The following is a 12,697-nucleotide window of genomic DNA, read 5'->3' on the forward strand; positions in this document are numbered from 1 at the left end:
GTATTCCATACAGCAGCTAAATTAATGAAAAATCATTACTATACTACACAGCTATTTCAACAATTCTGATCTGACTAAAAGCAATTCAATGACTGTTGTGTTGTTGTGCTTTTATACCTGTACTTCAATAAATGAAAACATTAGTGGATCATGATGATAGTAACTGTGATGAACCTATGGCTCATTCACAAAAAAATAAAATAAAATAGATAAAGATGAAAAGTTAATAAAGAGAAAAGATTGTGCGGCATTTAAGACACATAGACATGTGATCCCATGCAGCGAGGTTCACACATTTATAGGTGACTTAAATACCTTTGTGTTGCTGCAATACTGAAAGAAGAAGTGTTGACATTCAACCTCCTTTCCCATGGCTATACCTTCACCTGTCTGAGGATGATTTGTTTTAATTACTAACTGTGTAAAAGGTTGACAGGAACATGGAGGCCGTAAACATCATGTTTTGATTTTTACGTACGAGTGCTAACAGGTTTAAGAACACAAAAGCTCAAGATGAATAATGGCATAAAATAGTAGAATATTATGTGTGTTTTTTTTTTGTTTTTTTTTTGAAGACAGGTGACACCCTTCCCAAATACGCTAATATACCTTTAAGGTACTAATACAGTATGTAGAATTTAGGGGTAATTAAGATACAAAGATTTATCTTTTAATGAATTTGATTGGATTTGAGTACAAAAATGTGGGTATAATATAGAATATTAGAGAAAAATATCATTTGATAATTAAGTGTAATAATGTAAGTGTTACATTTGATCATTTTCCCACTCAGTTTTCTCTCTTTCTTCTGCATAACACATACTATATGTTGAAAAATATTTAGAACAAACAACAGTGGAGTTATTCTGTTCTGTAGAAGTCATTCAGTATTTATAAATTTGCAATAACAATAATAGTAAAAAACAAAGTCATTCAAGAACTTAACTGAAGATAATTATTACCTGACAACAGCTGGTTTATCTTTATTACATAATGGACTCACATTTCTGGATTTTGAGATGGAAAGTAAAGTAGATTAGTATTGCTAAATTTAGTTAATTATTGCAGAAATTAGTCATTAGTGGGTGAACGATAATAAAAAATCTAAATGAAAATGAAGCAACTGCAGAACACAATTCCTTTGCATAAGACATATTTAATATAAAAGAAAATGACAAATACTAAGATTTTTCACAAGGTTAATTTAGTGATACAGTACACAAGATTACAATGTAAATTCCTTTTTGCATTATGGCATACATTTGACCATTTTTAATAAACACTGTCATCATTAACATTCATAAGTTTGCCTTCTCAATTCTCAAAATGCAATATTTTAAGTTTCAAAGAAACAGCTTGACGTCGACTAGTCTCCGGTCCTATAGAGGGTGCAACAGGATGAATCTTTGAAGGACTTCCTACAAAGCAAATCAGTCAAGCACTATTAAGGACATTGACAGCCAGGGTCGTATTAAGACAGTGTGGTGCCCCTTGGCCCTACCTCAAAAGTGTATTTTTCGGACTATAAGTTGCACCTAAGTATAAGTCGCATCAGTCGAAAAATACATCATGACAAGGAAAAAAACATATAGAAGTCGCACTGGACAATAAGTCGCATTTATTAACCAAGAACCAAGAGAAAACATTACCATCTACAGCCGCGAGAGGGCGCTCTATGTTTTCAGTGCTGGACTACAGGAGCACTGAGCAGCATAGATCGCCCTCTAGCGGCTGTAGATGGTAATGTTTTAACTTTAACTTCAATGGTAAACAGGGAGAGTACAGTCAATCGCTTCTGTGTCATTGTCGCCCTGAGCTCATTCTTCACTCATTTAAAAAAAAAAAAAAAACTTAGATCCCTGGAACATTTTGAATTTTAGCTAAACATCTAGAGTCCTTGTCTGTCTTTAACTTTCTTTTTGCAAAACCACTCTATTGACGTCTGTCCATTTTGATTCATTTTCTGTAGCCGTTAAAAAATTGACACATGTGCGTACTTGTTGTGGACCAACTCAACTCTGACAGATTGGACGGAAGGGAGGAACTGATAGTGGTTATAATTTATTATTATTATTATTGTTGTTAAGTTAGTGTTCATAAACGAGTTATGTATGGTATTTCAAGACAAGACAAGACAAGACGGGTACAAGTGAGGAGAAAAAAAAACTAAAGTAACACACATTATATAGCATCCATATAGCTTTAAGACCGTTTGACTGCACACAATTTGTGGGGGGCCGGGTTCAGAGTGAAGCCCACGACTGGTGAGAGATCCAGCTCATCTTCAGACACTCCTGGAGGAGGAGTGAAGCGGAAATGCTGAAGGAGGGAGGTGAAGAACAAGAAGAGCTCCATTCTGGCCAAACCCTCTCCAGGACAAACCCTGCGGCCTGAGAAAAACAAGCAAAGGATTAACAAAAAACATTTGCGATGGCACAATATAAGTAGTGAATTTGAAGTTCACTGCACCTGCTGAGAAGGGCATGAAGGCATCTCTTTTGACAAACTGGCCTTGTTCATTTAGGAAATGATTTGGGTTGAAGCTGTCAGGAGTTTCCCACTCATTTTCATCTCTCAGTACAGATGCCAGTAGCGGCCACACACTGGTACCCTGCACAAAACACAGAAGATAAATGATAAATGGTGAAAACACGTAATCAACAACACTGCATTTGTCAGGTATACGCGGGACTCAGATGCAGGTAACAGAGTTTATTAGCCCACACTGGGCAAACAGGAAAAAACAGAAGAATGGCAACTCCTCAGAGTAGAACAAAAGAGACCTCTCAGCGGGGACCAGTCCAAGCGTCTTCTGTGACGCAACGTCAGGTCTCATCCACCAGAGCGTCGTTGGGGGACGCAGCGTCAAGTCACACCAAAATCCCTGAAGGAAAGGACAGAGTGCAGAGAGGAGCTGGGGGTCAGGTCTCAGAAGATCCAAAAGAGAGGTGAGGCAGGGACCGGAGGCAGAACCAGTCTAGACTGATAAGAGCAGTACCCGGGGAAAGAACACGAATCCAAAAACACAACAAGGCAGGACTAGGCAGACAGGTTGAAACAATCACACTCGAAGCACAAAACAATCACAACGGTCTGACAAAAGACAGAGCACGAGAGGAACTAAAATAGAGGAGAGCTAATGAGGAAGGAGTGGCTACAGGTGTGACGGAACACAGGGAATTAAGGGTAACGAGTGGGAGGGGGAAGAAACACTGACAGCAGAGCACATGAGCTGTCAAAACAAAACCCATGTGTTCTGAGACTAGACACACAGACAACAAGACAAAAATATAGCAACACAGACCTAAGTCATGACAGTACCCCCCCCTCCAGCTGCGCCACCAGGCGCAACCCGGAGGGTCTCACTACGTCGCCGGCGGAAGTCCTCAATCAGAGTCTGGTCCAGAATATCCCGAGCCGGAATCCAACTCCTCTCCTCAGGACCGTAGCCCTCCCAGTCCACTAGATACTGGAAACCCCGACCACGACGTCTAGCATCCAAAAGCTTTCTCACAGTGTAAACAGGAGTACCATCCACTAGACGAAGGGGGGGAGGGGGTATGGGGGAAGAGACAATGGGATTAAGGGGGGATCTAAACACAGGCTTAACCCTGGACACGTGAAAGACAGGGTGAACCCGACCAAGCGTGGGAGGAAGCTTGAGCCGTACTGCCACCGGACTCAGGACCTTGGTGATGCGACATGGCCCAATAAACCTCGGTGCCAACTTACGAGAAGGCACCCGGATGGGCAGGTCTTTGGTGGAAAGCCATACCTTCTGTCCGCAAACGTACTGGGGAGCCGGAGTCCGGTGACGGTCAGCCGCCAATTTGATCCGTCTGGAAGCCCGGGCCAAGGCCTCCTCAGCCCTCCTCCAGGTGCGCCGACACCTACGGACAAAGGCCAAGGCAGACGGGACCGCAGCTTCGGGTTCCTGTGCAGGGAAAAGGGGTGGTTGATAGCCAACAGAACATTGAAAAGGAGACATACCCGTAGACGCCACCGGGAGGGAATTGTGGGCATATTCAACCCACGACAACTGCTGACTCCAGGAGCTCGGACTCTGTGATGCTAGGCAGCGGAGAGCACGCTCAAGATCCTGGTTGGCTCGCTCGGCCTGCCCATTGGTCTGGGGGTGGAAACCTGAAGACAGACTCGTAGAGGCCCCGATCTGTCTACAGAACTCTCTCCAAAACCGGGAGACGAATTGTGGTCCTCTGTCGGAGACCACATCAACCGGAAGACCATGGATCCGGAAGACGTGGTCCACGACCACCTGAGCTGTCTCCTTGGCGGAGGGGAGTTTGGGTAAGGGGATAAAATGGGCCGCCTTGGAGAAGCGGTCCACCACCGTCAGAATAACGGTGTTACCCCTCGACGGGGGAAGGCCAGTGACGAAATCAAGGGCCAGATGAGCCCATGGACGAGAGGGAATGGGTAGAGGCTGTAACAGACCAACAGGAGACTGGTTAGAAGTCTTATTCTGAGCACAAACTGAGCAAGCCAACACAAACTGCCTGACATCTTGGGCCATGGATGGCCACCAAAATCGCTGACGGATGGCAGCCAGCGATCTCCGAACCCCTGGATGACAAGCAACTCTGGACTCATGACCCCACCGAAGGACCTCAGGACGCAGCGCAGCCGTTACAAACAACCGACCCCCCGGACACCCCCCTGGGACCTCCCCCTCCCGCACGGCCTCTCTTACCCGTCGTTCGACATCCCAAGAAAGGGACCCCACCACCACCTCTCTGGAGAGAATAGTACTGGGGCTCACCTCCTCACCGGGATTCTCGAACAAACGAGAAAGGGCATCAGGTTTAACATTCTTTGACCCTGGCCGATACGAGAGGGAGAAATTAAACCGCCCAAAAAAAAGTGCCCAGCGGGCCTGGCGGGCATTCAACCTCTTGGCCGAACGGATATACTCCAAATTCTTGTGATCCGTCCAGACCAAGAAGGGCAACGCTGCGCCCTCCAACCAGTGGCGCCACTCCCCCAGGGCCAGCCTGACTGCCAGCAGCTCCCTGTTACCTATGTCATAGTTTCGCTCGGCTGGGCTCAGACGGTGAGAAAAGAAGGCGCAAGGATGCACCTTCCCATCCTTGGGGGACCGCTGGGACAGGACCGCGCCTACCCCGACATCAGAAGCATCCACCTCAACAATGAATTGCCGTTCCGGATCTGGGAGACAAAGAACAGGAGCAGAGATGAAACGGGACTTAAGAGCACCAAAGGCCTCCTGAGCTTGTACATTCCATTTGAACGATACCTTGGGAGAGGTGAGTGCAGTTAAGGGTGCAGCAACCAGGCTAAAGTTCCTGATAAATCGCCTATAGAAGTTGGCGAACCCCAAGAACCGCTGCAACGCCTTCCGTGAGTCAGGGGTTGGCCACTCGGCCACGGCCCTTACCTTAGCGGAATCGGCCTTGATCCCCTCCGTCGAGATAATATGCCCCAGGAACGAAACCGACTTGGCATGGAACACGCACTTCTCCGCCTTGACGTACAGCTGGTTCTCCAGCAGCCGTTGTAGCACCTGACGGACATGTTGAGTGTGGACCTGCAATGAGGGAGAGAAGATGAGAATATCATCAAGGTACACAAAGACAAATCTGTTCACCATGTCTCTCAACACATCGTTCACCAGGGCCTGGAAGACAGCTGGGGCATTAGTAAGCCCAAAGGGTAGGACCCGGTATTCAAAGTGTCCCGTCGGGGTGTTAAATGCTGTCTTCCACTCATCCCCCTCACGTATACGGATCAAGTGGTAGGCATTACGGAGGTCTAGCTTGGTAAAGACCTTGGCTCCCTGTAACAACTCAAAGGCTGATGACATCAAAGGCAGAGGATACCGGTTTTTTACAGTGATGTCATTGAGGCCACGGTAGTCAATGCAGGGTCGCAGGGAGCCATCCTTCTTCTTAACAAAGAAGAACCCAGCCCCAGCAGGTGAGGAAGAGGGCCGGATGAGGCCGGCATTTAAGGAGTCCTGAATATACTTGTCCATGGCCTCTCTCTCAGGACTAGACAAGGAATACAAACGACCCTTGGGCGGAGAAGTGCCTGGGAGGAGGTTGATGGCACAGTCATACGGCCGATGAGGAGGCAGGGATGTGGCCCGGGACTTGCTGAAGACCTGACAAAGATCACGGTACCCCTCCGGGACCCCGGCAAGATCACCCTCCTCAACCTGAAAAACAGGAGACACAGAGCCAGGAGACAAAGCAGAACCAAGACAAGACGCAAGACATGACTGACTCCAAGAGAACACAGAATTGCCGGACCAATCCACATGAGGGTTGTGCTGCACCAGCCACGGGTGCCCAAGGACAACAGGAGCACCCGGGGAATCTAGGAGGTACAACTCAATTACCTCACAGTGATTGCCGGACACAGTCAAACTTACAGGGGTAGTGGAATGGGTGATGGAAGAGATGAGGAGACCATTTAGGGAGCGAACAGAAATAGGAGAAGGAAGAGGAATAGTAGGAATACCCCACCGTGCTGCAACAGAGGCATCCAGGAAGTTGCCCTCAGCACCAGAGTCAACAAGTGCAGAACAGGAATGAAAGGAGTCCTTGTGCTGAATCGAGACCTTTAACATGGTACGAGAGATGGGGGAGTCGACATGAGGAGTAGCACCCACCAGGATCCCCCGGACTACTGATGGGCTCTGGCTTTTAACGGGCACTGGATAGCTCGATGGCCCGGCTTCCCGCAGTACAGACACAGGCCCCGAGTCAGACGATCCTGCTTCTCTTTAGGGGTGAGGCGAAGACGCCCCACTTGCATAGGCTCAGGGTCTGTTGACGGTGACAAGGAGGTGGAAGCACTACTAGGAACGCCCTCCACGAGCATCCAGGGGGACTGAGCACCACGCCGCTGATGTCTACGCTGAAGGCGCCCCTCCACACGGAGGGCCAGATCCACAAGGATGTCAAGACTCTGCGGTAGATCTTGAGTGGCGATCTCATCCTGGATGTCATCATCCAAACCTTCCCGAAACCTTGCACGCAACGCTGCCTCATTCCAGTCACAGGAGGCTGCCAGAGTTCTGAACTGGATGGAGTAATCGGTGACTGATTGCCTGCCCTGGCTCAACCGCGCTAACTGGGCAGCTGCCTCATCGCCCTGAACAGAGCGGTCAAACAGTTTGATCATCTCTGCCCTGAAGTCCTGGAAAGTGGCACAGAATGGAGCACGGGCATCCCACACAGCTGTTGCCCAGTCCCGGGCCTTTCCTTTCAAGAGGGTGATCACGAATGCGACTTGGGACTCCTCAGTAACATAGCGCCGAGGCTGGAGGGCGAAGACCAGAGAACATTGGGACAGAAAGGCACGGCAGGAGTTAGGGTCCCCATCATATGGCGGTGGACAATTGGCATGGGGTTCAGGCTCAGAACGAGTAGCCGATCTGCTGGCCAAGGCTTCAAGCTGGAGCCTCTGAATCTGGAGATTGAGGTCCGCTACCTGGGCTGTGAGGCCCTCAACCTCCCTAGAGGTGGTGGTCAACTGGCTGGAATGCTGTCCCAGAAGAATGCCTTGTTGACTGACTGCGACTCTTACTTGGTCTGCACCTGCTGAATCCATCTTGGTCAGACCGTTCTGTCAGGTATACGCGGGACTCAGATGCAGGTAACAGAGTTTATTAGCCCACACTGGGCAAACAGGAAAAAACAGAAGAATGGCAACTCCTCAGAGTAGAACAAAAGAGACCTCTCAGCGGGGACCAGTCCAAGCGTCTTCTGTGACGCAACGTCAGGTCTCATCCACCAGAGCGTCGTTGGGGGACGCAGCGTCAAGTCACACCAAAATCCCTGAAGGAAAGGACAGAGTGCAGAGAGGAGCTGGGGGTCAGGTCTCAGAAGATCCAAAAGAGAGGTGAGGCAGGGACCGGAGGCAGAACCAGTCTAGACTGATAAGAGCAGTACCCGGGGAAAGAACACGAATCCAAAAACACAACAAGGCAGGACTAGGCAGACAGGTTGAAACAATCACACTCGAAGCACAAAACAATCACAACGGTCTGACAAAAGACAGAGCACGAGAGGAACTAAAATAGAGGAGAGCTAATGAGGAAGGAGTGGCTACAGGTGTGACGGAACACAGGGAATTAAGGGTAACGAGTGGGAGGGGGAAGAAACACTGACAGCAGAGCACATGAGCTGTCAAAACAAAACCCATGTGTTCTGAGACTAGACACACAGACAACAAGACAAAAATATAGCAACACAGACCTAAGTCATGACAGCATTTTCTTACTGGAGCCAGACCTTCTTGATGAGGTATCCATTCAGGTGAACATCACAGGTGGTCTGATGAGGGGAATTGAGAGGTAATACGTTTGCAAATCTCTGGGTTTCATGGATCACAGCGTCTGTATAAGGTAAGATCTTTCTGTCTTCCACCACTGGCTGACGTCCACCGATCACTCGGTCAATCTCATCTTGAACCCTGGCTACATGAAATGAACATAAAAGACCACAGTATGAGTTTATAACATAATTACTGCATATTTGACTATGGTTGACACTTTGCATGGTATATACAGTAATTAGATGTGCAGACTTGCATACAGTAATTCAAATTGTTATAAAATAATGCAATACTCCTGGTTTTAGATGCAGCCATACCTTGTATTTCAGGGTATTTGGCCATGAGCAGAAGACTCCAGCGTAGTGTTGTGGCCGTAGTGTCAGTACCAGCACCAAATAAGTTGTTTATTGTACAATGTAAATTCATTGAATTGTACAAAGAGTCTGTTTTGCCAGATTCCTACAGAAATCATTAACGGTGAAAGCCAAGAAAATGAGATGTCAGAATGTAATAGCAAATTGATTTAATTAAAAACTATGAGCAGTACCTCCTCTTTTTGCTGTCGTATCAGGAAACAGTCAGCGATTCCTCTGGGGTCCAGAGGGTTCAGAGTCTTTTTCAGACCTTTTATTATTTCTTCGCTTTGTTTGAATGCTTCTTTGACATTGTTCACAATACGTTTCTGATTGGCCACAAAAGGACGAATCCAAGGAAACATGTTGTAGAGCTGCAAATAAGTAAAACTGCATAATGTACCATTGAGCAATGTATATATACACTACAAAATAATGCATTAGAAATATCTGGGCACCTGAACTGAAGTAGATCCAAACAACCTTGTGTTTTCGTGACTTCGTTGGACAATGTGATGTAACTTGGTGTTGCTATACTCAAATCTGGTGCTGAAGATGATGTCAGAGATGACATTTGAAACAGCCATGGCAGCTGGCAGAGTTGTTTCAAATGGTTTTCCTGCACATGGATGAAGATGATGTTAACACTCAAATCTGTTTCAGTCACAGCATCATCTCGTATTTTTACCTTGCAGTCTTACCTTCAAACTTCTCAAATTCCTCTTTTAAATATTTTGTTTCTTCAGTGATAATCTCTTCACTTCTTCTCTTGCCCATTCCAAAGTCTCGCAGGCTAGAAAGAGCAAAGCGTCTCATTTCCCTCCAGTTTTCACCATTGGAAAACACGATCCCTACAGAAGAATCATTTAAACATTAATTCAAAGTGCTGAATTAATTTGACATTTACATCTACAGAAAACAAAGTGTTTATTAACTGATCGTCTGAAGTTGTGAAATCCTTCTTACCATATCCCTGGTTGAAATCATGAAATATGGGTGTAACATCTCTGTCTCCAAACTCCTCTGAAAGGTTCACTAGTGCCTGTTTGACAGTCTTGTATCCTGACAATATTAATACTTTTTTGGGGCCAAAGTGCACTGTGTAAACTGACCCATATTGTTTTGACAGCTGTAAGAAAGAAAAGATGGAGCTATTGAAATATATAATTTATCGGCATCATCTCATCTGTGGTCTGTCTGGTGGGTTTATAACAGAAAGTATTGTTAGAACACAGGATCCAGAGAGCTTTCCACAGCTTCCCTTCTTAGACAATATTCTCTACTTATGTGCATTTGCCTGCTGGCACAATGCCCATCTCTACAACCATTCATGGCCATTGACCCTTACCCTACTCAGTATGAGAAATAGGTGACCTATTTATCTTTTTTGAAAATTGTGTGAAAAAAGTGTGGCAGCGAATGCTTAATTGGCATGTGTACCATCTAAGCAATAAGATACAAGATGGAATACTCTATTGACAATGTAGTCTAAAGGGCATTGATGAGAAGATAGATTTTTTAGCTATGATAAAATATTGAATGCTTTATTGCTTTAATAAAATGGTTACCAACCAGATCTATCTATCTATCTGTCTATCTATGGCTCTAGCATGATGGCACCAATGTGTATGGCTTGCCGTTCGCTGCCTGGTGCGTCTTCGCGTTTGTTTATTTTATTATGTTTTATGTTTGTTATTTTTTGAAATGCTTCATCACTATTAATGAATGATAGACAAACTCTGCTTCACATAAAATATATCACAGAAAAGCTACTTAATTATGTCCAAAGTGGTACTTAGTTTGTTCCACTGCCATCATTGACACCTATACTTGATTATTTGTGCCACGTGCCGTGCCTTTTACCGGGGAGGAAACGCCACAGGAGATGGGGAGGATGTGGAGGTAACATGGTTAAGCTCAAGTGGCTTCTGTCATCTAAATCAGGATCCTGGAGCCAGCACATGCATGGATTTTACAGATTGGCCAGAATAACATCCAATGCTTCGTTGACCTCACCTCTGAGGCAGAGTGTGTTCCTGCAATGCTCTATCCTTGCTCCAATGTTGTTTTCACTGTATATGTTTCCTCTGGGGTCAATTTTTAAAAAGCACAATATTTAATTTAATTGTTATGCGGACAGTACGCAGATTTATCTGCCCCTGGAATCTGATAAGAGGGGTATGGATATTGTGTTCGCTTGTCTTGCTGATGTGAAGGCTTGGATGTCTGTAAATTTTCTTCATCTCAATGAAAACAAAACTGACATTATAGTTATTGAATTATCAGAAGCCTCTAGCTTCTCTTGCTTAGATATTGGTCCGCTGTTTCCATTTGTTGAATCATTAGTGAAGAATTTGGGTGTGTTTTTGATAGCTTTCTCAAATTTGAAAAAATAGATTAGTTCTGTGGTTGTTTGTTTTTTTTTTTTTTTTTTTTTTTTTTTTAAATCTCAGAGTCCTAGCCAAGGTAAAACCATTTCTTTCTTTTAAGGACTTTGAAAAAGTGATTAAGGCCTTCATCTCAACAAGATTAGACTACTGTAACTCCCTTTATATGGGCATTAATCAGTCCTCTTTGGCTTATCTTCCAATGGAACAGAATGGCGCTGCCAGGCTTCTTACAGGTGTTAGAAAACTAGAATATATTACTCCAGTAATTTCATTTAAATTGTATTGAAGAACAGTTGTTTTTACAGTTGCTATATAAATAAATTGACATTGTCTATCTATCTATCTGTCTGTCTGTCTGTCTGTCTGTCTGTCTGTCTGTCTGTCCGTCCGTCCGTCCGTCCGTCCGTCCGTCCGTCCGTCCGTCTGTCTGTCAATCTATCTTTATTTATCTATCCTTCCATCTATCTATCTATCTATCTATCTATCTATCTGTTCCTTCCGTCCGTCCGTCTGTCTTATTTTGGAAAATGCCTGAGATCCATTCATAACCTTGATGAAATATATGCCTGTTTACAGGTAAAAGTTAGAACCCTATGTAAAATCATCAAAGATAAAATCAGTTGTCTGAAACATTTTTGCTTACCTCACAAAGACTCATGTAGGTTTTCTTGAGGTTGAGTATGTGCAGGTTCCCCAGAAGTGGCAGTGGTTTGGGTCCCGGAGGATAATTGTTACCCTCATCCCGAGAGCTGTAGCTGATAGAGAACAGGTAAATAACCAAACACAACAGTAGGGCACCTAAAACTGTACCTGTGCCAGAGCCCTGCGAGAGTAATGTTTCAATAAAAGCCATAGTCAGAGAGATCTACCATACACCTGCACAGAGCAATCATTCGATTAGGTCTGATGTGCGTTGTAGTCCTGTTCTTATGTACTATATAGGAGGAGCCATAAGATGTAACCTTTGCACGGAAACAAAGTATTTGGATCAGATCTAAATGAGGAAACATCACATCACTGTCATAGGTTCGGTAATTTAACATCTTGACTAACCTTAATTATAATTTAAAATATTGCTGCTTTCCAATTTTGTCAATGAATCCAGATAAAGAGATGTTTTATATATCTTTCTGGTGTAAGAACATCCATTTTATTATAATTTATTTTATCTTGGTCCTATACAGAACAGCCTGTTGATAAGTACAGTACCTCAGATAAAACATTAGTGGAGGGATTTAGAAGGGCATAAATTGTGCTAAAGAGAGCCTTTGGTCTCTGAGAGTTTTGTGCAATTAAATCAGACATATATTTAAACTGTGCTTCCCTAACAGCATTTTGATATTGCCTGAAAATGTTGTATGATATATGATGTTTATCTTTCCTCCACTTGCATTCAGCATGCCTGCACTCTTGTCTGGCCGAGTGAATGAGCCCATTTAACCAGGGCTGCACTTTTTTCACCACACTGGATTTGCAATGCAGGTACTATCAAAAATGTCAATCAGAATATCAGGGTGAACGCAGGTGGAAAGAATTCAACAACATTAGGGGTCTTAGGAGATAAGTAAACATCAATGAAGGACTTAGCGGTAGAAGAATCAAAATGTCTAGATAAACGTAGAGAGTGATATG

At 44.8% G+C, this 12,697-nt stretch overlaps 1 protein-coding gene across 1 annotated transcript; it reads right to left on the reverse strand.

Moving 5' to 3' along the window:
* Nucleotides 1–2,202: 2,202 nt before the first annotated feature.
* LOC113051649 (cytochrome P450 2K6-like) lies at nucleotides 2,203–11,948 on the reverse strand. The gene is made up of 9 exons (XM_026215568.1): nucleotides 11,709–11,948; nucleotides 9,642–9,804; nucleotides 9,377–9,526; nucleotides 9,134–9,294; nucleotides 8,870–9,049; nucleotides 8,640–8,781; nucleotides 8,280–8,464; nucleotides 2,470–2,611; nucleotides 2,203–2,390 (listed from the first exon to the last, which is right to left on the reverse strand). The coding sequence occupies exons 1-9, from the start codon at nucleotides 11,916–11,918 to the stop codon at nucleotides 2,203–2,205; spliced, it is 1,521 nt and encodes a 506-aa protein (XP_026071353.1). The 5' UTR covers nucleotides 11,919–11,948.
* Between the last annotated feature and the right edge of the window lie 749 nt (nucleotides 11,949–12,697).

The sequence above is a fragment of the Carassius auratus genome, chromosome 3, assembly GCF_003368295.1.
Source record: "Carassius auratus strain Wakin chromosome 3, ASM336829v1, whole genome shotgun sequence".
Classification (NCBI taxonomy): domain Eukaryota; kingdom Metazoa; phylum Chordata; class Actinopteri; order Cypriniformes; family Cyprinidae; genus Carassius; species Carassius auratus.